Source organism: Heteronotia binoei, chromosome 8 (assembly GCF_032191835.1).
Source record: "Heteronotia binoei isolate CCM8104 ecotype False Entrance Well chromosome 8, APGP_CSIRO_Hbin_v1, whole genome shotgun sequence".
Classification (NCBI taxonomy): Eukaryota; Metazoa; Chordata; class Lepidosauria; order Squamata; family Gekkonidae; genus Heteronotia; species Heteronotia binoei.
The window spans coordinates 29,181,586-29,207,687 of record NC_083230.1 but is presented as its reverse complement, the minus strand read 5'-3'; the positions used below and the strand labels follow the sequence as shown (position 1 = coordinate 29,207,687).

Sequence of the window (26,102 nt, the reverse complement as noted above, 5' to 3'; positions counted from 1 at the left end):
ATCTCCTAACACGAGGAAGGGACAAAAAGATTTTTTTTTGTGCTCCTAATAATTCAGATGGCTGCTACCTGCCATTTGAGGGTACCAGTGCTAAGCCCCTTATCCAGACCTTCCTGCAAGAAGGTAACTATTTAACTGTTGCCAAGAGTGGGTTTAGTCCCTATTTCAGACCCCATTCCTGAAAAACCTGCCAGGTGTTACTATATACCCTATTTGTAGATCACTTTCTAGAGGCTAGCATGGTGTTAATCACTCCTTCTTAGTATCCCATCTCTGCGAGATTTGTGCACTCAACCTAAATTTAACAGCCTGGAGAAGCCCTGGTTGGGAGTGGCTTATTTAGCCTTGAAGAAGATCCTTCCACAGAGGGAGATGCCATAGGGTCATGGAGTATAGCCTCATCAGGTCCTGAAATCACAACCTCCTTGGCCAATAAAGGGAAATCAGGACCGCTTCCACCCTTTGATCTATGATCTTTTGTATCACCCTCAGAATCAGCTGAATTGGAGGGGAGGCGTACAATAGCTGATTTGACCATTTGCAGATTAGTGTGTCTACTCATATGTCTTGGGGTATCTTTGTCTTGCCATGAAGTTTGGGACTTGACAGTTTTGTTTAGTGGCAAATAGATCCATTTCTTCCTTGCTGAACCTGCAACAGATCTGCTGAAAACCTCCTTCTTCAGCATCCATTCCCAATGGCTTAGAGCAGGGGTGGCCAATGGTAGCTCTCCAGATGTTTTTTGCCTACAACTCCTATCAGCCTCAGGCATTGGCCATGCTGGCTGGGGCTGATGGGAGTTGTAGGCAAAAAACATCTGGAGAGCTACCATTGGCAACCCCTGCACTAGAACATTGTCTTGTCCTGCAATGTAAACTGCCTTTAGGTGACTCTCTACCCAGTGTTTGGTTCCTCTTTGCTGGTTCACATAGGCCTTGGCTATCATGTTGTCTGTGTGTATGACGACATGATACCCCACGAGAGGATCCTGGAATTCCAGCAAGCCTAATCTTATAGCCCTGAGTTTCAATAGGTTGATGCTGCTCGAAACCTCTTCTGTGGACCAGGTGCCTTGCTTCAAGCTCCCTTGCATATGCCCCCCCCCCCACCAATGAGACTCACATCCAATGTCATCAAGATTGTTTGGGGGTCCCTCAACGACATCCCCTGCTAGAAATTGGATGGAGAACATCCACCACTAGAGCTCCTTCTGTAGCAAGACTGGAAGATGAAGAAGCTTGAACTTCTTGTTGGAAACTGAGTTCTGGTAGGGGAGCAAAAACCTCTGTAGCAGATTGGCATGGAACCTGGACTACTATAGGACATGCTGGCAAGACACCATCATTCCCAGGAGCTTTGCCAGAGGCATCACCTCCACCCTGGAACTCTGTAGGATCTCTAAGATGGCTGTAAGATGGAGCAAAAACCTCTGTAGCATATGGGCATGGAACCTGGACCACTGCAGGACATCCTGGCAAGACACCATCAGCCCCAGGAGCTTTGCCAGGAGCTTCACCTCCACCCTGGGACTCCGTAGGATCTCTAAGATGGCTGTTTGTAACTTTCCCTATCTTTCTTCTGAAAGGAAGACCTTGCCTTGGACAGTATCTATTATCACTGCCAGGTGAAGAATTGTCTGTGATGGGTGTAAGTTGCTCTCCTCCCAGTTTACCACAAAACCATGCTCCTGATGTCACTATTTCTATCCCTCGTCACAGGGATGGTGCTTTGATCAGAATATCATCCATACAGGGGAACACTGACACCCTTATAGCTCTTAGGTATGCAACCAAGGCTACCAGAACTTTGGTAAACACCCTTGGTGCTGTCTTGAGCCCAAAAGGAAGAGCATGATATTGAAAGTACTGGTTGTCATAGGCAAAGCGTATAAACCTGCAGTGAATCTACCTGATACATATATTTAGATAAGCCTCTGGAGACCGAGAAGTTTCCTCTCTGGATCAAAGCTACAATGGACTGGAGGGTCTCCAGGGTCGTCTTCTTTATGCACCTGTTCAGCCACTTGAGGTCCAGAATGGCCCTGACTTCTTTATTTTTCTTGGGAACTGAAAACAAAACTGAATAGACCTCCAATGTCCATTGTGCCTCAGGAACTGGTTCTATTGCCCTGATGTCCAAAAGGAGTTGTATGCCCTTTTGGAGAAGAAGGTGCTTCTCAGTAGATTTATTTATCAGGACGGGGAGAAACCAATTGCAAGGAACCAGAATTAACTCCAAGGAATATCCATTTGCTACTGTATCTAGAATGCACTTGTTGCGCTCGCTATGTGGTTTCACTGTGCCACAAAAAGTTGTAGGTGACCCCCAACTTCTGGAGCACCTGAAGTCTCAGCACAGTCATGCTGAAGAGCCCTTCTTGGGGCCCTTGTTACTCTGTCTGGACTTACTGTAGATTGGTGCTCTGTTGCTACCCTGTTGCTTTGGTTCCTGACCACTTGAAAGGTCTGGAAGAGTTGGGACCTGAGGATCTCCTGTAGTCTTAAAAGGAAGAAAACCACTTCTTGAACTTGCTCTCTTTCTTTTTGGAAGGTAAGGACTTATTTTTGTCCTTGTTCTTCACAAGATATTTATCTATTCCTTCCCCAAATAAAGACCCCCTTAAAGGGGATGCTAGCCATCTTGGCCTGGCCGAGAAGTCAGCTTCCAAACTCCTGAGACACTGGATACTATGGCACTTGCTGACAGGTGAATGGAGTCACGGGAGGAATTTGCTGCAAAGCCTGAAGTTCATCCTTCAGATCCTTTGGTAGTTTGCTGTCTGCTGAAGTCAAGTGGGATGCCCATCAGCAGGTGGCCATAGCAAATAGCGAGCAGACCATAGATGCTCTCAAGGCTATCAAAGAAGCTTTGAAGTCCTTCTGTAAGGCCAATTTGAGCTGTCTGTCGCAAGGGTCTATGCGGAAGCCATCCACATCCATAGGAAGCACAGAAATGCAGCACAAGTTTGTTACCATATCATCTACAATCAACAGCCCTTCCCTGTAACCTAGTGAATGGAATTGACTACTGCCACCTACTGAAAGATAATGAAATAGAAATCACAAGGGCTGTTAGTAAATTTCTAGAGAAGTCCATTAAAACCTATGCGGGGCATGTTTCACTATACATTTTATTAGCGTATTGTTCTTAATCTCAGACTGTATATTTTGTCTGTCCTCATTTCATATTATGCCTGAGTATGCCAATAAAAGGGATGATGATACAAGCAGCAGCCTGAATTTCTTCACTGCCTCAGGTACCAAGAAGTAAAATTTGGAAATGACAGGATGGTTGGATTTCAGTCTGCCTGGAGCTTCCCATTTTACGTACCTTGTTAAAAACAAATGGGAAGGAAATCCTCGAGGGAGCGGCCCCTGCCTTAGAAAACATCCTATCTGAACCCTCTGGAAAATTTGGGTATGGTTCCTCCATCTCTTTGGTGCTACTAGCAATTTCCAGAGCATGTAGCACCTTAAGGAGCAGTTTGGCATACACTTCCTGAGGGAAGAGATGCGTCTGGTTGGCAGTAAACATGGGCTTTCTCCACAGATAATTCCTTCTTCCTTAGTAGATGAGGTGTCAGAATCCTCCTCATGGAAATCCAGAAGGGGGCTTGGCTCCCTACTGTGTTGAGAAGAGCCCATCTTCCTTCTTTTGACAGGACAGGAGGGGGAAGTTTCTCTGGCAGCCCTTTTACCTGCTGGAAGAGTTCTTTCCTTATCTGATGGGGGGAGAAACTTTACTTCTTTGAGCAGCATAGCTCATAGCCTCCTTGATTTCCCTACTAAACTCCTCCTCAAGTCAGGCATTTCCCACCAATAGGTCTAAGGTCTCAGCTTCTTCTTTGTGTCTTTTTCAGACTGAGACCCAGTGATGGATGTGAATGCCTGAGCATAAGGGAAATCTAAAGCCAACACCACGCTTTCAGGAGACTGTGAAGCCAAAAGGTCCACCCTCAAGGCCATTTTTCCTCCTGCTTAAAAATCACTCCCCAAAAGCGAAACTGAAAATACTTCTCGCTGTGCTAGTCAATCCCTGCAATTTAAACTGGCTTCAGCCTTACTGGGTTTCAGGAGGAAGTGAGTGAACTGTAGCTGCAGGCAGAGCGAGCACACAATGCCAGCCTCTTCTGCACTCCCTGAAGCCATGTGCACATGTATGACTGTGTCACAGTATGACTGTTGCCATTGCAGTGTGACTGTTGCTGTATTGCCAGAGATGACTCCCAAGCCTGGGACTAAAGCTCTGCTGACATGCCGGCGCAGGCAACACTGTGCCAAGATGGAGAGACCACATCACCTCCTGTCTCCTTGCTGCAGCTGCAAACCGCCTCTTGGCATGCAGCCTGATGGAGAGGGGAGAACCTCTCTCTCTGCCAGCCTGGGAGTAATCTTTGCTGAGTTGCCTCTGTTCTTCTCCAGATTGTTGCACTCTTAGGAGTGCTGAAAGATGCATCCTGCTTCCAAGGCAGGGACGAAGAACTGGGGAATTCTGAGATGGGTCCTTCCTCTCTAGATTGCAAAAGGATGTTGACCCTGCCTAGGAGAAGCAGACCCAGGGTCCCAGAAGTGAAGACTGACCCACCCCTTGACCACTGGAGAACATGATCCCCAAGAACAATTAATGGTTTTTCTGTTATGTGCCACCAAGTTGCTTTTGTCTTATGGTGACTCTTGAATTAATTACCTCCAGAAAGCCAATTCTGTGAGGGAAAACATCCTAGTCTCTGGAAAACATGCTGTAAAACTGGCTAAAGAAAAGTTACACATTTCATCAGAACACCATAAGAAAGGAGCCATATTTTCTGCATGCAGAGTAACCATACCAACTGAAAACATAAGCTATTTTCCTGCTGCTGACATTTTTGGCTGGCAAGCTGAAGTACAAAGCAGAAGGCAAGGCTTTACTCCAAAGCTCTCTAACGCTAGTAGGCTACCAGACATCTAGGTGTCATTTCTCATCTCAGGAATCATGAAGCATTCAGCAGTGGCAGCAATAACTTCAGGCAAAAGGATGGCTGACTGGAAGATGTCTTTGACTAGTGTTTGAATAAATAAGGTGTGAAGCCTTTAGAAAGCCCAATATATGAGCAGAGTAGATATTCACTTCTTCTCATCCATCCACACTTGAGAGATATTTAGTTTTCACAGATATTATTTCATAGGCTAGAACAAGGGAAAATGTATAAAATAGCTTAAAAAAACACTAGACAATGGAGAGGGCCTTACTGTGGAAAGGTATAAGCCAACACCAGTTCTCGGAATTCAGAAAGCAACCAAGAGAAGATGCTCTTAGTACAGTAGCCAACACAAAGTGTGAATACTAGAATCCAGTTGACACTATCCAGAATTAAACTGAAGTCTTGCTAATGGAGTTAGAATACTTAACAATTCTCTCTTTTGACAGCTATTCCATATATTATAGTATCATCTGTACAATTTACAGAGATTTTTGTTACATAGTGAGCAGGAACCCAATAGTAATCTAAAAATTAAAATATTATGTTTAAAGCATTTAGAAACAACTAGCTAGCTACTTTAAAGTCATTGTCAATTAAATTAATCGCTGTGGCCTTATTCTGAATTTAATATACTGTAAGTCCTAATTTTTCACCAAGCTTATAAAAAGATATCTGTATTTCCTCCTTGGCATTCTTCTGCAATTAGCATAAATGCTCAAAGGATCAAACAGACAGTTCTTCTAGTACAAGTCAGTTGTCGAAGTCCTTCATCAATATCTCCTCTTTACTAAGCTGTTAAAAGGAATCACTCTAACTGATCTAACAGCCTTAAATGGTAAAGGCAGAATATGCATACTTTTCTGATGCCTTTTTCATACTATGTATTATATTTCATACTATATATTTATCATACCTACAGAACGAAAGGCAAAACTGAAAGTGGTTCTGTTTTTTTTAATAGTTATAACATGTGACTGTATGCATCACCTAAGAAATGGATGTGCTATTTGGCCATATTATTCAATCTCTGTTCTGAGATGGAAATCTTACTTGGAATAACAGAGTATTAACCTTTATATCACGTAGATCGTTTGAAGCATTATACACACAGAATGGTGACTTTCACTCTGTACTCAGTAGCAGGCCTCAGATTCAGTGGGAGCTCACAGGAGTGCAGCTCCTGAACCTTTCTGAGAGTTCCACCTCCTCCTTCTGAGAGTTCTACTTCCTTGTCCATTGAATAGCATGTGCAGCTACATAACAATCCCTGGATGAGCTCCACCACCTATTTTTCTACAAAACGACTGCTGCTCAGTAGTAATGTCAGTCTTCAGACACTACAGGAGCTACAATGAACTTCTACCATATTTTTTTGGAGGAGGGGTTAGATCCAAAAGTGTGGTTCAGAGGGACTTAAGAATATTCAAAAGCTTTATTGCAATTACTTGCACCTTACTATGCCACCCTACAGAGATTTATTTTTAGACTTCAACAGACTGGCAGATGAAGGTGTTTCAAGTGCAGCGATAGTAATATACTGCACAAAAAAAACTGTGTTCTTCCACACACGGCAGCTGTTCTTGAAAAAATAGACAAGGCAGCTATGTTCTCATAGCCTCAGTTGAAACTCAGTCTCAGCATGTTGTTTCTTTTTGGTCATATGGCATTTAATTTGAAACAACAGAGATAACAGAGTTGAAAGTAGAAGTTGCAGCTTGGGTATCAATCTTCAGCACTTCCAGCTCTGACAAAAAATCCTGAAGCAAAGTAGAGTTTTCTGAAGACACTAGGCTCAGATCTACCTCTGGAATATTCACTCCACTTCTTCCATAAGAATCATAGCAGCAGAAACTGAGGGGGAAAGACTGACTCAAGGCCAAAAGGCCTAGAAGCAGACAGGGTATTGCTTGTGTCAGGGGGTACCGATAGAACCTTACCCAAGAACTTTTGAAAAGAGTCATGAAGGTGGAGATGTTTTGTGGTCATCAGATTAACCATTCCCCTTCTTCCTCAGTGACTGAAGGCAAGGAGGATCTAGATCTCCTTGTAGGAGGAGCCTTAGTATGTGAATGTTTTGCCTCTTCCACTCCCACGGGTTGATACTCAATCACTAGGCTGCAAGCTAAGGGTGGCAACATTTAGCTTTTTAGACTTGGGGGAAGAAGCTAGAGGGGGCTTATGCCTCTTACCAAAGAGGACCAGGGCGATCTCTGAATGCAGGTCAAGGGCCCCATTGTTGTCCTCACAGAGGATCTATTGGAAAGGGCCATGTGGGAAGAGCAACAGCAGAAAGAATTAACCAGTTTTACCTGGTTACATCTCTTTCTATCTGAGCATTAGAAACACAGGCCTGCTCATGACAGTAGTGCAGTCTGGAGAGCAAAAAATCCCTGAGTGATGAATGGTGACATTGGCTACGGACTGAACCTAGTTTCGCACGCTAGCTTGGCAGTGTAAAATCTGACTCTTAACTCATGGTGTACTGCTTCTCCCTCAAAGATGCTCATGGTACTCTCATCTCAACAGATCACCTTTCTGAGCAGGAAGCAGACAGGTTGGTGGATCTTGCTCTTGAATGGGAGAAGGTGAAAGCTCACTATAGGATAAAAAAACCCCTTTTGCTACATGGGATTGCTTCCTGGCCACAAGGGGAGAATACTCTCTCTCTCCTTTTAATCTCAGATGGTTGAACTTTAGAAATTACATGAAGAAACCTACAAGAGAAAGGGCAAATACTATTGTTCTCACTTGCAGCCTCTCCTCTTGAGCTGGCTCTGCTCTCCCCCTCTTACAGGCTCATACTTTTTCCAGCCCCACTCCTTTGCTCCCAAATTCCCACCTGCTGCCTCTAGTTTCCGCTTTTTCCCACCCCTCAGGCTCAGTGGCCAGTTTCCCTTCCTCGCTGCTGATTCCAGCTTCCTCCCCTTCTGCCATTTCCAGATGCAGCTTCTATCCTCCCCCCCCCCCCCCTTTTGTCAGCTCTACCCTCCCCACCACACACAGCCTTCTCTTACTTTGGTTTGCCACTCATCTTCTGGTGGCATCCAAGGGTGCCACTGAGACATGCAGCACTGCTAGGAGTTGCCATGGCAATCAAAGCTGTTACCTGAATTTTTTTTTTTAACCATTTGGGATTATTCCCCTCCCCCTTTTCAAAAGCAGATTTTTCTGTAACCTAGGAGGGTTTCCCAAATAGCCCCAATGGAAAGGAGGTACATTTCGCTATTGGGATACATCAACGTGAAAAAGTGCACTGGGAATGAATTCCTAAATAGGAATGACCCTGGAAAGTAATCCACCGTTAGCTTCTGAAATTTAGCACATGACACCTGGGAGAATCCCTCCATACTGCAAGACTAAAACATTCTCAGGTGAGAGATAGAATAAGTGTATGCTGCTTTACATCCAAGCTAAGAAGATAAAAGGAAGTACTTCTTCACCCAAAGGGTGATTAACATGTGGAATTCACTGCCACAGGAGGTGGTGGCGGCCACAAGTATGGCCACCTTCAAGAAGGGTTTAGATAAAAATATGGAGCACAGGTCCATCAGTGGCTATTAGCCACACTGTATGTGTGTATATAAAATTTTTTGCCACTGTGTGACACAGAGTGTTGGACTTGATGGGCCGTTGGCCTGATCCAGCATGGCTTCTCTTATGTTCTTATGTTCTCTTATCAGTCTTGTATTATATACATATTACCTACCCCATCTTCAGCATACGCAACAAGTGTTTTTGGCTGAAAAGTCTACACAAACATATGTTTTTCTTTAATCTTACTACATAAAACCATACCTTCTTTATTTGTCGCAGGTGCGCCCAGTGTCAAACCACTATCTCCATCTTTATCTAGACTGCTACAGACAAGCAGGCCTTTTCTACTCTCAGATGAGGATTTTTGTCCATATTCCGCACTGCAATATCCATGGATTTTTTTACTTAATCTAATAAAAAGAAAAAGTTATGAAATAACATAACGCGATTTTAAAAAAACAACAACCCAAACCAGTGGCCTTTTGAAGAGCAGTTTTAGCCCTGCTCTATTTCTGTAGGGGTCTTCTGTTTTAAAAGGGCCCCTTCTCATATGAGGAAGCTTAAACATATTGTATCTAGGTTACATTTTGCCTCAGAACAAAGCCCTCAGTAAGCCCGATGCCAGGCTTGAAACTAGAAGTATCTCCGCCAGCTGAGGCATCTTTGTATTTTAACAGTGCGACTCCAAAGCACAACTACACTCTAAACCCATTGATTTCAGAGGAGTTAACTCATCTCTGCTCCATGTGCAGAACTCAAACAACGGTTTCTTCACCTGCGGCCACCCACTAATGTCAAAGTTCGTGAGACTCCTGTCTACATAAGAAACTTCATGTTTCTCTTTTTAGTTGATGGATAAGCTTAGAAATACACTTTACAGTAAATAAAATCTTACTGGGAATAGCCACCCATCGCAGCATAATCCTCTGCTGTCCATCCATTTGTATCTTTATCAGAAGCATCAGCGCCATACTGAATGAGGAGATTTATTAAAGCATCATCTCCATTAGAAGCAGCAGTCATTAGCGGTGTTCTAAAACAGAAATGAGACATAAAACCGAAACGAAACATTTATTCTACTTAGTCTGTTTCACTAATTGGATCCAGATGCCATGACATTCCATTGAAACTGCAACTGAACACAAACAAACTTTGTCACCATGCTCATGCAGTCTCCTCTCACATCAAATGATTCCCTGGAGAAGCAGGTGAAGAGAAAAGCAACCGGGGAGGAAGATTAGGGATGGGCACGAACTGGGGAAATTAAGGCTCCTCCCAGTTCACGGTTTGTGAACTCACACAAACCACAAACCTCCCCATTTATTGAACCAGTTCTTCTTTCTGCTGGCGGTGGCTCCCTGAGCCGTTTATAAGGAACACTGCAAGTGGGCACCACACATGAGTGAAGTCTGGACTTCACTTATATATGGCTTGCAAAACCCATTTTTAAACTCATTTTAAAGGGAACAGTCTCTAAATGGCTTTTGCAAGCAGGTGCTGCACACAAGTGAAGTCCAAGCAGCTGGACAGCAGGCATATGCATGCATAGAGGCAGTTCATATGAGTGACAGCTAATAGGACTCACTTTGATTGGGAAACTGCAGCTAACTATCAAGAAAGGAGCTCAGTTAAACAGCTGGAGAAGCAGTTGAGAGCTGGAGAATTAGAGAGTGGATAAAAAAGAGAGTTGTTGCTTGTGAGACTCAAGTGTGAGAGTCTAAAATGGAGAGTCTGTTTCAGAGCCAGAATGGTGAGGCTTTGAACCTAGAAGAGGCTCTGGTGGGAGACTGTTTCCAAACGTTAAACAGACTCTGTGTGTGTAAAACAAAACACATATTGAGAGGGAATTTTAGTTCTACACTTTTAAGCTTACTGTCGAGGGTATAAAGACTGTCAGTCTGGAAGATAAGGATTGGGCAAAAGGGTTTGAAGTGTCATTGAAAGGCCCTCAACATGCCAACAGCCCAGGTTATTTATCTTAAAGAGGAGATAATAATGATCTTACCAGGAAAAAAAGTCTAGTGGGAAGACCTTAGTCTTAAACACAGGGACAAAGCTGAGTACGCTCTCAAGACAGTATGTTTATCAAGTGGGAAGTTTACAAGGAACTCTATATCAAATAACCTCTAAAAATAAGTCTCATAACATTTGCAATACTTTAGTGAAAGTCAAACAACTTGAAGTATAAAACCATCTCTTGAGAATTCAACAACATAAGAAACCACTCTGTGTTTATATTTAACTTTCTGCCTATCTATCCCAAATCCAAAACGATATGTAAATATCAATTCCCTTCCCTGCCAGATTGTTCAAATAAAACAGAACTATTCCAATTTTTACCTGTGCCTTCTATGCCAATTTCTGAAGGGAAATATTTGGCAACTGAAACAATGACAAGATAATTGTTTTAGTGAGTGATTAATAAATCAATCACCTTGTCACAGTTCCTTTTAAAAGGGTTTGCAAGCTGGTGCCACACACAAATGAAGTCCAAGTGGCATGTTCACCTGGATGTGGTGAACTTGCTGCTTGGACTTCACTTGTGCATGGTACCCATTTACAAAAGCCATTTAAATGAAACACTTGGAAGTGGGAGGGGGAACGAAAAGGATTGCTGAAATGGCTAAAATGGATGCAAGCCATTTCAGCAATCCCTCTCACTCCTCTAGCTTCCCAACACAAACCACATGGACTTCCCCAAAACCATGTGGTGAGTCACGAATAGGGTTCCATGAACCAACATGTTCATCACAAAATTAGGTTCATGACAAGGTTCATGCCCATCCCTAAGGAAAATCCCACATGGGAAAAGAGGGCTCATCAGTTGCCACCAGGACCAGAGGGGAGAAAGTACTGCACAAGGTGTCTGAATTGCCTCCCCCTGCATAACTTGTTCTGGAACTCTGACCTGCTTTACCTCCAAAATGGGGGGGGGGGGAGAGAGAGAGAGAAACAAACAAGCAAACAAAACATTTTGACAGGAAGGATTAATTTTCACTATGCATTTTTCTGAGTAGCTGGCTGAGTGGCTTTCACAATGTGTATCTGAGCCCCGCCCCCCCTAATTAAGGCAAATGTAACACATTTATCACAAGGAAAATGAAATGTACAACAAAATGAGGCAAGATAAAAAAAATAAAAATAGTGGATTGAATTAAGTGCAGCTCTAACTGTGAGAACCAGCAACCTTAAGACTACAGGCAAATAGAGAAAATAAAAGCAAACCTTACCTAATACTGACCTGCATCTCTAAGGCTGAAACCTTAAGGGCACAATCCTCTAAGTAAACCTGACTATATGGCATAAGACTCACTACTAAGCAGACTCCTCCCTATGATCCTTTATTTCCAGTGAAATGACTGGATTTCTGCCCTACAATGGTCAGAAAAGTAACAAAGAAGCAACAGCTTTGGGTTTCTTTATAGAGAAAATGGAAATCTGGGTTCAAGCTCCATCTTTGGTTTATTTTTAAATTGAAAGGTAGGACTCATTGCACTTGTAATTGGATTTCATAGAGGGAGCCCACAAGGTTTAATGTGCTGCTCCTACCAAACATGGCAACAGCGACATAACAGGGCTGGCCTTGGTACATATGAGACTGCAGCTTTCGTTATTGCTTATCCTAACATCTTCCTTCCACCTGTACTGCAACATTCCCTTCAACAGGCCTTAAAGCCTTATCCAGGGTAGGACATGGCTTCTTTATATGTACTTCATCCTTGTCAAGAACTATGTCTTGCCATGCTTATGTGGGTTCATAGAGGATTGCTTTCATCTTTACCATTTTATAATGCCTGAAGTCTGTACATGCTTTATGTTTCCTTTATCTGTACTTTTGCAATTGTGTATAAATAACCATTCTGCCCTAACGGACAACACACATTCTTTTGAGAGATGTGAAGATCACCAGTTTTCTCACCAGCTGGAGTTTCAACTTTCACTTTGGAAAAAGATTGTGAACTGTGTGTGTGTGGGGGGGTGGGGAGTGGGATGAACAAGGTGTCTGCCTTTGAACATTAAGCCCATCAGAATTTGTGCGCTTGAAGTACTGCGTAATTAACGGTTTGTTGTAATCTATAAAGGTGTGATCTGACCCATGCTAACCAGTTTCAGTAGCCAGTCTTTGCTGTGAACATGCATATCATTCAAAATAAAGCCTAATTTGATTTACATCAAAGAGGTGAAATTGATGATTGCTGTGCAGAACTTGACACTTCCAAGTGAGCAGAGCAGATGGCTAAGTGTGAGATTAAGAAAAACCTCATCCTTCCTTTACTGCATCATCGCTGTATGTTTTCCTGACTAAACAGCGGCTATATGCAAGTATGCATGTAGGACTCATTGCCTTCCACCTGATCAGGTGTGCAGAGACCTGTTCACAGCTTGAACTGCTGAACTGTCAGCAATCAGAGCTGTCAGGCTTAGACAGCTGCTCTCGGCTATTATATCTGCTTCCCCCACTGTGAACAGTCTTCCTGCTAGTTGGGCATCCTAAGGATTGGTAACTCATACAAGTTGTTAGTTACAACAAAATAGGGGGAGTTCAACCCATCTACAGGCATCCATGGAATGTCTGACTCCCCACTAAAGCCGTGAAAGCTTGCTGTGTAACCTTGGGTCAGTCATACTCTCTCAGCCTAAGCTACCTCACCGGATTGTTGTGAGGATAAAATGGAGAAAAGAATGATATAAGCTACTTTTGGTCCACATTGGAAAGAAAGGTGGTGTACAAACGAATTAAATAAATTACCTGCTGTTTACACTACAGTGGTACACCCTGGTAAGGATGGTGGAGTGCATTCATGTATTGTCTGTGAGATGGAGTAAGGCAGGGGTCACCAACACAGTGCCTGTGGGCACCATGGCACCTGCTGACAAGTGTTCTGATGAAGTGAGTGGGGCTTTGGCCCAGCAGGGCTTCTGATTGGCCAGTAGAGATCTGATTGGCTATACATATTTTTAAGAACACTGCTTCAGCAGCACCTGCAATCATAGCAAAGGATTTTTATGTATGACTAAAAAGTAACCTTATGTATATAAGGAAATATTTTTACACAACACGTTCATTTTAAAATGCATGCCGTTAAACAGCTTCTGCCTTAAATGCTGAAGATTTACTATTAGAGTTATGCATAACCTCACTCTCTGCCATTCTGTGGCTGGCTCTGCCTCTAACGGCAGACATTTTGAGGTTGCCACAAACCTGTGTCAGAAGTCAAACCACAGGCTCAAAAAGGTTGGGGATCCCTGGAGTAGGGCAACATCATTGAGGCATTCCAGTATTGTGCAAGAACTGGTTCCTTGCATGCATAGCGATTACAAGGGTATAATCAGCATATCATATGTTGATTCATGGTGACAACTGTGTTTCAATGACTACTGAAGCATTATGTCTTCCTAACGTGATATTAGTTTTTTTTCATTTTGCCGCTAAGTGGGAACAGATTATCTACATTGCACTAACAGAATAATAAACCGGCAGCGATGACAATCACCTTTATATTTTATTTTCTGAAAGCTAGCATGAGTCTAACGCAACTTGCCCTTTCTTTTGATGCTGCAAAATAATCAAGAGGACAAGAAATAACTTGTGACCACCTTTATGTCATGATTATATTCACAATCCCTTATTATAATCCCCAATCGTGTTCATAAACCTATATGGTTTGAGACCAGTACACCTGAAGGACCACATGCTCTCTTATGAACCTACCCAACTATAATGGTCATCTTTGGGGGCCCTGCTTTGAGTACCCCCCCACCTTCTGAGTATCGGGATGAGGATTTTTCATTTGTGGCACCAAAACTCTGGAACTCTCTCCCCGAGGGACTCATCTGTTCCCTTCTACTGAAATCTTGCACCAGTAGTTTCAGAATAATAAACAAGAGGTCAATCTGAATGTATATTCAAGGATTATTGTGGCTGTAAATAGAAGCACTTTCTACTAGTTACTCCACGCTGATCTATCAGTCTCTGTGTCATCTCCTCAGAGCAAAGATTCAAAAATCCTGATGACAAAGCCTTGGAAACATGGATGAAGTTATGGATATAACCATAACTGCATTGTTAAGGAACAGGGGAGAACATCAGTCACCTGGCTTGCCAGCACCACCTGGGAAACAGGAAAGAGTGGGTGGCTACCCTGGAACAGCCCTGTGGAGACTACGCCCAGAGGATCCCTGACCAGAGCAGCAGCTGCAACCAATCGGCCATCAAGGCAAGAATTTGCCTGCTAACACTACTTAGCGATTCTGGTTGGGAGTGGGACCTTTCTCCCCAACTTCCAGAAGTTGTAGCAGGGGTAGCAAAGAGGGTAGCGAGCAGAAAGACAGGCAGATAGAGGAGAGGACAGACTTAGAGGGAAGAGAAGGGGAAGTATGTCTAAGAGCCACAGAAACCAGGAGAAAGGGGTGATATAAGAGAACATGAAGAAGATAACCAGAAAGAAAAGAAGGAAAAGGGCAGAAAGCCAGGGAATGAATCACAGCTGACATAAGAAGTGCCACCAAAGCATTTTCCAAGCAGAGGCTTCCCTGCCTTAGCAAGCACAAGAGAGACAAACCACAAGTTGCCTGTATTTATACCTCAGCAGGAAATCCAGTTTTAATGTAAAGTGCTCTGGACATCATCTTCCAGCAACTGTGCAGGGGTGGGGTGGGAATTAGCCCATTCCTTCTGATAGCATTACACACACCATGTATCTGAGCCTGAATATATCTAGGAAACAGCAATTCTCAATCTTTGGAAATAATTATAAAGACTAGAGAGACCATACCTTCCTGAGTTCTCTCTGGCATGTACTGATGCTCCTTTTTTAAGAAGAAATTCTGCCATTTCTTGATTACCTCCTGCTACTGCAAGAAAAAGAGGTGTGCTCCCATCCTGCAAGCATAAAAATTGGAAGTGATTAAATTCTGTCTCATGCACATGCACTTTCCTATTTTGATTGGAATAAGTAATATAAATGTTGGTAACATTTTAAACTTTGTTCTTTGGCTACTCTGTTCATAGAAAAATGTCTAGGAAAAAACATACTAATAACTGATCCCATAAAATATCTGTGATGAGATACTGTTATGAACTCATTTAATAGATTCCCATCAGATTTTAGCAGAGCTTAACACAAGCTAAGGCTACCATGTCAGATGCATTTCAAAAAGGTTTACCTACAGCAGGGGTGGCCAAACTTGCTTAATGTAAGAGCCACACAGAGTAAACATCAGATGTTTGAGGGAAGGAGGGAGGGAGGAAAATAGATGGGGATGGAGAGGTGGAAAGAAAGCAATTTTAACTTTAAATGCGTTTAAGTGATTTAAAGAGACCAAATGCCTTCTCTAAGCCAGCCAACAGGACGGTGGGGGCTACAATATGTGTGAAAGAGCCACAGTTTGGCCACCGCTGACCTAGAGCAACCAAAAATTAGATGTCTTTGCAATACCCATTAACAAGTGCTATAGCTAATGCAAAGGTCACATCACAAATCATTTGTTAACAGCAAGAAGAAAATGCGTTTAATTTTTGGACAATCCACAAATATTTTTTTTTAAAAAAACAGCAATCAGTAATGTGCTCATCCTAACATCTCTGAGAAGCTGAGAAGCATTGTATTTTACACATGGGGTACTCCTGCCTTCTGCTTGGGTTAAATTACATCTAGCATGGGAAGGGAGAAGAGAAGAGAGAGAAAAGCAGAGAGGAGATTGAAAGCAGTAAGTATAACACTGTCTTGGCAGAACTGAGGGCTCTACTGTCATATTTCCCTTAAATGAACTGCATGATGCCAGCTAAATACGATGGAATGTAACAGGGACAGACTGGTTTAAGAAAACCCAACCAACAGAGATGTTCAGAGTATGCATTTGCATGCAGTCGGCAACAGCTAACTGCCATTTAATGTGTGCCCTTGCCTGGTTCAATGGATGGTTTGATATTTGCCTACCTTCCTAATGATCCAGACTGGGTGTCATGGTCAGATCTGTCCACATCCCTACTGTCACAGCTACCATTTTTCCATCGGGTAGGGACTATAATACAAGCAGGGTAGGCAGAAGGAGACACCTCAAAAGTCACAGGAATTCTGGGCACTGACTGGTCCTATGAGTCTAGAAAGGCTGGATGCACCAGGGTTTGGCTACTGAAGGTAGTAGCTGCCAAATGCTTGCGCCTGGCCTTCATTCAGTTCTCAGATCACTGTGCACCAGCTCAATTAGGTATCATACAGACACATCGCTGAACTCTGTCGGCTCTATATATGAATCACTTTTCTTTGTCCTGCTCCTACAGATCACAACACAGGACCAGCATGCTTTCATATAATTGCTGAGAAGTTGCTCAAGGTTGCTCAAACTGGGGGAGGAAACGAGGCAGAGGCACCGGTGGGTTAATCATCCCATTCTTTTTCTCTTCAATTGCAATAGCACACACATACCTATATGTTTTCTCCTCAATGCATTATTCTAGCGTTAAAAGAGTATATAAAAACAAAAGTTGATTTAAGACTTAATTAGTTAACCGAAGCTTACCTTATTCTGGGCATCAACGTTGGCATTATATTCAAACAGCTGTTCTGCTATAGACAGACTAGAATTAGAGGCAGCAAAATGAAGGGCAGTGTTATTGTTTAAATCAACTACGTTGGGGTCTGCACCATGTTGCAGCAAATAACTGGCACAAAACTCCTGCTGACATTGGACAGCCTGTAACAGTTCAGAAAAAGAGACTATGTCACGGTACCAGAATATCTAAAACTGTCACAAATCAGTGCAGTGTGAGTCAATACCTTTTTCCTGAACTGGTTCAGTTATAACCAGTAACAACAATTTATTAAATCAAGTGCAGACCCAACAGTAAAACATGGTGGACTGTTTTCAGTTTGCTCCCTAACTCCAGCCAGTTAGGCAATCTTGAGCTTGAAGGACCAAAGAAGCAGACTGCTGTTTCTCAAACCAGAAAACAGCAACCTGTCCCTTTAACCCCCAAATCTAAGACATTTGGTCTATTGCAAAACTGATCTATAGTACTGGAGTTGGATATTAGGTTCTGGCAGCCAGCAGGTTCCTTATGCATATTTATTGGGCTCTTAAAATTTCACAATGTACATGACAGCCAGTTTCACTTATTACACAGTCACTGCCAACACTGCCACCTTGTCAAAATAACCATCTCTTCTCCTATGTTCTTACCAGTACCTCTGGTTACTCATTAAGCAAGAGGTCTTTCCCCTCCTGACTGAAAACTTCCAACAGCCTTGGCTAGCAGTGTGAGGCTTTAAATTTAACAGAGTTCTTTAGTTTGAACTCCATACAATTTTACAGTGGTTCACCCTCTCCTTTTCAAGTATTCCACCTCCCTTACAATTCTATTGATCACTATTACTCACATTCCGTCCACACTCGCACTCAGTCCTGGCTGAGTTTCATCCAGTCAACACAGAAGCCCTTCTTATCACTTGTTCTTCACTTACTGTGCCTCCCTTCCTGAAACAGCGCTATACAGAATACATCCCTTTTTGACTGCTAAACTGAGCATTATGGAAAGCACATTTCCAGCCAAGTTCTGAAATTCAAAAAGAAGTTTCCTATGGTGCTGCTGAGAGGTTGGGTGGAGGGTTAAAAAGCAAGCCGTATCTACCCATTAAGCATGGGCAGGAACCAGGAAACTGACCTGGGCATGTCCCAAACTGGTTTGCAAACCAGAACCAGACCCCCAAACAAGGTGCCCCCAGGAAACTGCTTTTTAGAGAGATGTCAGACGCAAGTTCGGGAGTCTGCTGAATGGACCCTGCATGAGCTAGAGGCATCAAACTTGCGACTTAACTCCCTGAGATGCCTCCCAACATGCCTACCAGTTACATGTAGTTTGGACATGGGGAGTCTGAATTACAGACCCCCAAACAAGGTGACCCCAGGAAAGTGTTTTTTTTGTGGAGATGTCAGGTGCTGCTTCAGGAGAGTACAGATAAGACCACCTTCCGTCTAACTGAAAATGTGATCACTGGGCACGGCCAGTGCACCCATCCCACCCAGGGGCCACAAGCATGTTTGCAAGTGGCTGCTTCTCCCCAGGCCCACCCTCCCTTCCTCTGCAGACTGTCAAAGTGATTACTGGGCAGGGCCAACCCTCCTGCCCCACCCGGGGACCACCCTCACAGTTGTAGGTGGCTGGGTTTCCCCAGGCCCACCCTCCTACCATTGTCATGACGACTGCTGAGCAGGGCCAACCCTCCAATCACCAGGGCCCAGGAGCCACCCACCCTGGGCCCACCACTGGAAAGGCAATAATTGGGCAGGGCCAACCCTCCCGCTCTGTCTGGAGCCTGGGAGACATTTGCATATTTGCAGGTTGTTCTGTTTCCCTGGACCCACCCTCCCACTGCTGGCACAGTGAATGCAGGCAGGGGCTTTGGAAAGTGAAAGCTGGCAGGCAAGACCACCCCAGTAAGTGCTGGAGTGAAATGGAGCAAACAATGAAGAGAATCACGGACAAAGCACTGAAACAACTGAAAGATATGTGGCAAATTATTAATACTGTTCCAGTACAATTTATACATTTTTATAATCAGTTATAACATTCAGGTAAGCATATGAATATCCAAGTCACAAAAGAGCATACAAAAACCTAATTCTTTAACAGTGACAAAGTGCTTGTGCAAAATCTCAATAGCTTAAATTGTATACAGGATGTTAATGGTGGACAATCCATTACCCCTCCTTGATGAAGATGTCGGATGACTGAAACGCGCAGAATACCCTGGCAATCCACATTGAGGGTGCACTGGAATTTATTATTCTGTGGACTATAAGCTATTATTGAGATTCTTATTTAAGTCATCTCAACCAATGCCGAGGCAAGGTATAATTGTGTGAACCGATTTATATAAATACATAAAAGACAACAATTGCTATTAATGCCAGACTCTGCAGTCAATTGGTATTTTAACCTAGAATATCTTGAGCTTTTCAAACAACGGTGCTGTCATTTATCACACATACCTTCATCAGTGGAGATCTGTTATCATTATCACAGAGATTTAGTCTACATTTGTTGTCTACCAAGAAAGTAACAACATCTGTACATCCATTGGCGCAGGCAAGGTGCAAAGGTGTTCTGAAAGATACATAACGGCATTCACTCAACAAATAATTTGGAATAATACCAGGTTTTGCTAAAAGGTATTTGCCAATTCAAAATCAGATTTCCCTTATGTTGTCCTCACAACAACTCTCTGAGATAGGTTAAGCTGAGAGATTAGTAACTGGTCCAAAATCAGCTAGAGTGTTTCATAGCTAAGTAGAGATTTGAACCTGGCTCTTCATAGCTCAATTCCGACCATTTCTCCGCTTCATTCTATTAGCTCATTAATTCTATCACTCAGATAGGTTTTTCCTCCAATTCCAGTCAAATTCAGTCCAGGAAGAAATAAAAAACAACTCCAGTTGGATCCAATGTACCTTTACTTGAAAGTCTCTTCCCCTGAGTTTTGTGGGACTTACCTGAATACCAGCCTACAATCGTTAGCCTTTATGTGAATATAGAGACATCTTTCTTTTTCTCTCTTGAGAAGTAACTAGTATTTTTGTCTCAATAAGGCATAAAATTAAACAGTTCAAATATAAAACATACCCTCACATGCAATCTGCCACCTTCATGATGTTGCAAAGTGCGTTCTAGCTCATCAAAGCTTCTACTACAATAAACTATCCCGACATTACAAAATGTCAACGGCACTGAATGTGATAGCATAGCAGTGGGCTGATGACAGTGCTTTTTCCTACTGCTTCTCTGGGTCTTCTAACAAACGTTCATCCAGTGACTGAAAGTATCCTCGTCAGACTATTTTTACTTATTGAATGCGCCCATCATTATGATGAAGACGCTCACATAAACACAGGCCAGTTCTCAGGCTTCAAGATGCCAGAAAACAGTTCCCTGTCACAGCAAATGACAGTAAAGCACAGCACACAGAGCAGTGCTGAAGCAGAATGAATAAATGTTTGGCACTACTACTGCTCTGTCACTGTATGTTAAGATGCAGGGAAGAGAAAAGAGAATATTATTAAATGGATATAGCAACATGCAGGTCACTCTCATTTTGCAAACCACACTGCACGCAAACACTGTTTCAGTTATTTGCCGTAACTGTAAAAACAACAATAGCAATTTGATACCAGCGAAGCATTAATTGAGGTTTATAAGACCAAAATAAAGTAATCCAGGTGGGCAGCTGCGTTGCTCTGAAGGAGAAGAATGAAGTTTGAATCCAAAGGCACTTTTAAGACCAACAAAGTTTTATTTAAAGAATGAGCATTTGTGTGCATGCACATTTCCTCAGATACATTTAAATAGAAGTTATCAGTCCCTAAATGTAGTCAGAGGTTGAACAGCAAATTAGGATACAACATAATGAAGATGTTTTAACAGATGCAACCTTCCTTCCTTCCTTCCTTCCTTCCTTCCTTCCTTCCTTCCTTCCTTCCTTCCTGTTGAAATTGTGTTCATGTTTATGGATTTCAATGGCTTCTCTGTGTAATCTAACATGGTAATTGGATGTGTTGTCCAGCATTACAGCATAACTTACAAACAGTGTTCAGACCCACCAGAAAATACATCAGATGCTATGATCGGCAAAAGACAGAAGAGACCCCCTCACTTCTGCAAGAATATACTGCATACCCTGCAGTTGTGGACAAGTGTACATCGGGACCACACAACGTAGCAGCCAGACAAGAATAGAACACTGCAGACTTGGCCAACCTGAAAAATCAGCAGTGGCTGTACATAGTCTAACTCAAACAGGACATAGTATCTTATTCCAGGACACTGTAAGGCTGGACAACACATCCAATTGCAATGTTAGATTACACAGAGAAGCCACTGATATCCAAAAACATAAACGCAATTTCAACAGGAAGAAAGAAAGTTTAAAAATGAATAGAGTATGGCTCCAGTCCTGAAAAACACAAAATGTCCTACAGCTTACAACAGCACTATAGATAAGATCAGAATTTCAATAGCCAATCCATATACAAAAGAACCCCCTCAGGTAAGCTCCTCCATTAGCATGTCACAACCCAGGAAGCTCCCTCAATTTAATGACTCAGCCCTATCCCACCTGCCTGAGTAGATATAAATTACCTGCCTACCAACTTCTTCTCAATTTGACCCAGAGAGAACTCCAGTTTTCTGAGTTACACCTCTGAGGATGCCAGTCACAGTTTCTGGTGAAACATCAGGTCTCATAATGCCAGGACCATGGCCACACAGCCCGGAAAATCTACAACAATCAACTAATTATATATAGTCACCATTTGTTTGGATTTAATTGGGGGGGGGGGGACAGTGAAGCAAATGAATATGTTAAAATTGGAGACAGACGTGTAAATGTATCTCTTTTCATTGTGGAGTGCTGGGAGTAATTAACTGAGAGCCTGTTGCTATGTTCCATCCATCTCCTCTCAAGCATGGAGGCAACTAACAGCATCCATTTCTTTGAGGTGGGGTAATTTGTAGCTCAGTGTTATATCTCCTCTGTTACTAGACCAGAGAAATGCATTCCAATATACCATTCTAAACGACATGACATTCTACTGTTAATTGCATTACATTGGTAACTTCCATTTCGATGTATCTGAGGAAGTATGTGTGCACATGAAAGCTTGTATCTTGAATAAAACTTTGTTGGTCTTAAAGTTGCCACTGGACTCAAACTTTGATTTTAAAAGAGTAAGTTTTACATCTGTGATTCCCAGACAAACTGAAAACTTTAATCCAGGATTGCTTTCCATAGTATAGTATTGCTACACCAAAGTTACTTCCCTGTAAGGAACACCATACAGGAATATTCTGACAGCCAATGTGCCAATTTCCTACACAGGAGCATCCTCAGTGCAGGAATGCAGAAAGGCCCTCAGCCATGACAGCATATACCCTTGGAATCCACCATGTCTGACGTTGCAGGCAAACTGTAGGACTCAAACCAGGAGATCTACAACCCCTTGGTGATCTTAGGGTCAGTCTTGTTCTCCCACCTTAACCTACCTCACAAGGCCGTTGTGCACATCAAAACAGGGTCACCCCTGAGCTGTCTGAACGGAGTGGGGGAGCCAATGAGCTGGAAAGGAGAGAACCACTGGAAAACAAGGGAGAATTTCTTCCAACTACACCCTCCAATGGTTGTACAAGTTTAAACCCCCTTGCCCTGACTCTATGAAGAAAAGGGTAGGGAATCTGCTTGTCCGAGCAGGACACCCCTCCACGCAAACCTGTTGGCTTTATCCAGCTGGTTCAGGTCATGTTTCTTCGCGAGCTGCTGCAGTTTCTCTAGGTCCCCGCCGGCCGCCGCCCGGTGCAATTTGCCGAGGTCCTTGCTTCGCAGCTCGTAGCCACCACCCACGTCGGCACTAAGCGAGGAGGAGGCCACAGAGCGAGACCCCGACGGCTGCTCCTTCTTCCTCGCGAACCCAAAGAACTTCTTCATTTTCTGCACAGGGAAAAGGGACGAGAAGGAAAGGAGAAGGGCGAATCACAGCACCGGACGCCCCAAAGTCTCTCCAGCGGCCAACTTGCAGCCTCTCCCAGGGAAGGAAAGAGGTGCCAGTTGGAGGGAGGGAGGAAGGGGGCTTCCTCCCTCTTCTGCAACCGGAAATGAGACTGGCGTCCCCGTTAGAGGACACCACACTCCGTGCATCTCTTTAGTAGTGGGAGGGGACGAGAAGAAATGAGATCACAGCAGTCAAGGTAACGGCATCCCCGAAGAAGCACTACGCATGTGCGTTCCCGGGCTGCCAACAGCGCGGCTGGGTGAGCTAGGCGTCACTGGAGGCGCACGCGCGCCCGCTGCATTTCTTCCTCCTCTCCCAGGTCGGTTTTCTTTCCCAGGCAGAGCAGGGCTGCAGCTAGGTCGACCGCGCTCGCGATGGAAGGAAGCCGTAATGTTCATCGACTGCAAGGGTTTTCCTTTCTTCTTGAATTCTTCTCTCCCTTTCCTTTGCCAATGGATCCATGCTGGCGCTGTCAGCGGCGACTTCAACAGCAGACAGCTCTGTGCTTCCTGAAGAGATAATGTACTTTCTAATTTTAGCGGCGCATTAAAGATAGTAAGGAAGAAAGGAAAGGTCCCCTGTGCAAGCACCAGTCGTTTCCATCTCTGGGGTGACGTTGCTTTCATAACGTTTTCACGGCAGACTTTTTATAGAATCATAGAGTTGGAAGGGACTTCTAGGGTCATCTAGTCCAACCCCCTGCACAATGGAGGAAACTCACAAACTCCTTCCCCAAAATTCACAGGATCTTCATTGCTGTCAGATGGCCATCTAGCCTCTGTTTAAAAACCTTCTGGGGCCACAGAAAACAATTCCACGCCATCCTCTAGATGACAGCCCTTCAAGTACTTGAAGATGGTGATCATATCACCTCTCAGCCACCTCCTCTCCAGGCTAAACATCCCCAATTCCTTCAATCTTTCCTCATAGGACTTGGTCTCCAGACCCCTCACCATCTTTGTCGCCCTCCTCTGGACTCGTTCCAGCTTGTCTATATCCTTCTTAAAATGTGGTGCCCAAAACTGAACACAATACTCCAGATGAGGTCTTACCAGAGCAGAGTAAAGCGATACCATCACATCACGTGATCTGGACACTATACTTCTGTTGATACAGCCCAAAATTGCATTTGCCTTTTTAGCCACCACATCACACTGTTGACTCATGTTCAGCGTGTGATCCACTAAGACCCCTGGATCCTTTTCACACATACTACTGCTAAGACAAGTCTCCCCCATCCTATAACCATGGATTGGATTTTTCCTACCTAAATGCAGACATTTACATTTATCCCTGTTAAAATTCATTTTATTGATTTTAGCCCAGTTTTCCAGCCTGTCAAGGTCATCCTGTATCCTGTTTCTGTCTTCTGTGTTTGCAGTCCCTCCCAATTTAGTATCATCTGCAAATTTAATAAGCATTCCCTCTATTCTTTCATCCAAATCATTGATAAATATGTTGAACAAAACAGGTCCCAGGACAGATCCTTGAGGCACTCCACTTGTCACTCATCTCCAAGAGGATGAGGAACCATTCACAAGCACCCTTTGGGTGTGATCCGTCAACTAGTTACAGATCTACCAACGGTAACAGAATCCAAACCACATTTTACCAACTTGTCAACAAGGATAGTATGTGAAACCTTATCAAAAGCCTTACTGAAATAAAAATAAACGATGTCTAGAGCATTCCCCTGATCAAGCAAGATAGTCACTTTCTCAAAAAAAGAGATCAGGTTAGTCTGACATGACTTGTTCTTGAGAAACCCATGCTGGCTCTTAGTAATCACATCCATTCTTTCTAAATGTTCCAGGACTGACCGTCTGATGATTTGTTCTAAAACTTTTCCAGGTATAGACATCAAGCTGACAGGTCGGTAGTTACCCGGATTGTCTTTTTTCCCCTTATTGAAGATGGGGACAACATTCGCCGGCCTCCAATCTTCCGGCACCGCTCCCATTCTCCAAGAATTCTCAAAAATAATAGCCAGAGGCTCAGAAATTACATCCACAAGCTCTTTTAGAACCCTTGGATGCAATTCATCTGGCCCTGAGGACTTAGTTTCATTTAAAGAAACTAAGTGTTTATGTACTACCTCTATGCTGATCCTAGGTTGGAACTTCATACCCTCCTTATATGTTCTGTTTTTGCCGTGTTGAGCACCGTTTCCCTCAAAAGAGAAGACTGAGGAAAAGTAGGAATTGAGCAGTTCCGCCCTCTCTTCATTACCCGTTACAATTTCACTTTCTTGCCCTCGCAATGGGCCTACCATGTCCTTGCTCTTTTTCTTACTCTGAACATAAGAAAAGAACCCTTTTTTGTTGTTTTTAGCATCTTTGGCCAGCCTAAACTCATACTGAGCTTTAGCTTTCCTAACTTTTTCTCTACAAGTACTGGTGATTTGTTTATATTCATCCTTGGTTATAAGGCCCTCCTTCCAATTCCTAAAGGAGTCTTTTTTATTTCTCAAGTCTTTAGAGAGCTGTTTATGGAGCCAACTCAGCTTCTTTTGGCTTTTTCCATTTTTTTTCTTCTCATAGGAATCGTCTGTGATTGTGCTTTCAGTATTTTGCTTTTAAGGAACTCCCACCCCTCCTTCCTCCTAAGTATTTCTGACCATGCGATTTTACCCAGCATAGTTCTAAGTTTAGTTTGCCTTTTGAAGTCCAACCTATGTCTGACTACGTATAGCTTTCCCCTTCCCTAAGACTGTAAATTCCAAAATCACATGGTCACTACTGCCGAGGGTGCCCACTATTTCCACTTTGTAATGTACTGGGGTCGGCGCAGTAAGAGACCAGAGTCGGAGAGTGATTTCAGCAAGCTTTACTTCAGGAACACACACACAGACTGAGCTCTATTCAAACTTCCCGCTCCTTTATACAATTCTTGCCCCCTTCTGATTGGTCCTTAACTATGTACATGGATTGGCTATTTACAGGGCCCTAAGGGCCTATCAGGGTACAGTATGAGCCTAGATGTTGATTGGCTACTTATGTTTCAATCCTTCCCCTGATTGGGCATGCTTAGGCCTTCTCTGGAACCCTGGTGTGGAGTACAAGCTTTG

General features: G+C 43.4%; 1 protein-coding gene across 1 annotated transcript in view; it reads right to left on the bottom strand.

Annotated features, from left to right (window-relative positions):
• Positions 1-23,048, bottom strand: part of ANKRD26 (ankyrin repeat domain containing 26) — a 121,742-nt gene extending 98,694 nt beyond the window's left edge. The window contains exons 1-6 of the mRNA XM_060244401.1: positions 22,757-23,048; positions 19,487-19,601; positions 17,018-17,191; positions 15,271-15,377; positions 9,390-9,527; positions 8,756-8,904 (exon numbers count right to left, since the gene is read on the bottom strand). Of these exons, the coding sequence (XP_060100384.1) occupies positions 8,756-8,904; positions 9,390-9,527; positions 15,271-15,377; positions 17,018-17,191; positions 19,487-19,601; positions 22,757-22,971 (898 nt within the window). The 5' untranslated portion in view covers positions 22,972-23,048. The remainder of the gene's footprint in view (positions 1-8,755; positions 8,905-9,389; positions 9,528-15,270; positions 15,378-17,017; positions 17,192-19,486; positions 19,602-22,756) is intronic.
• Between the last annotated feature and the right edge of the window lie 3,054 nt (positions 23,049-26,102).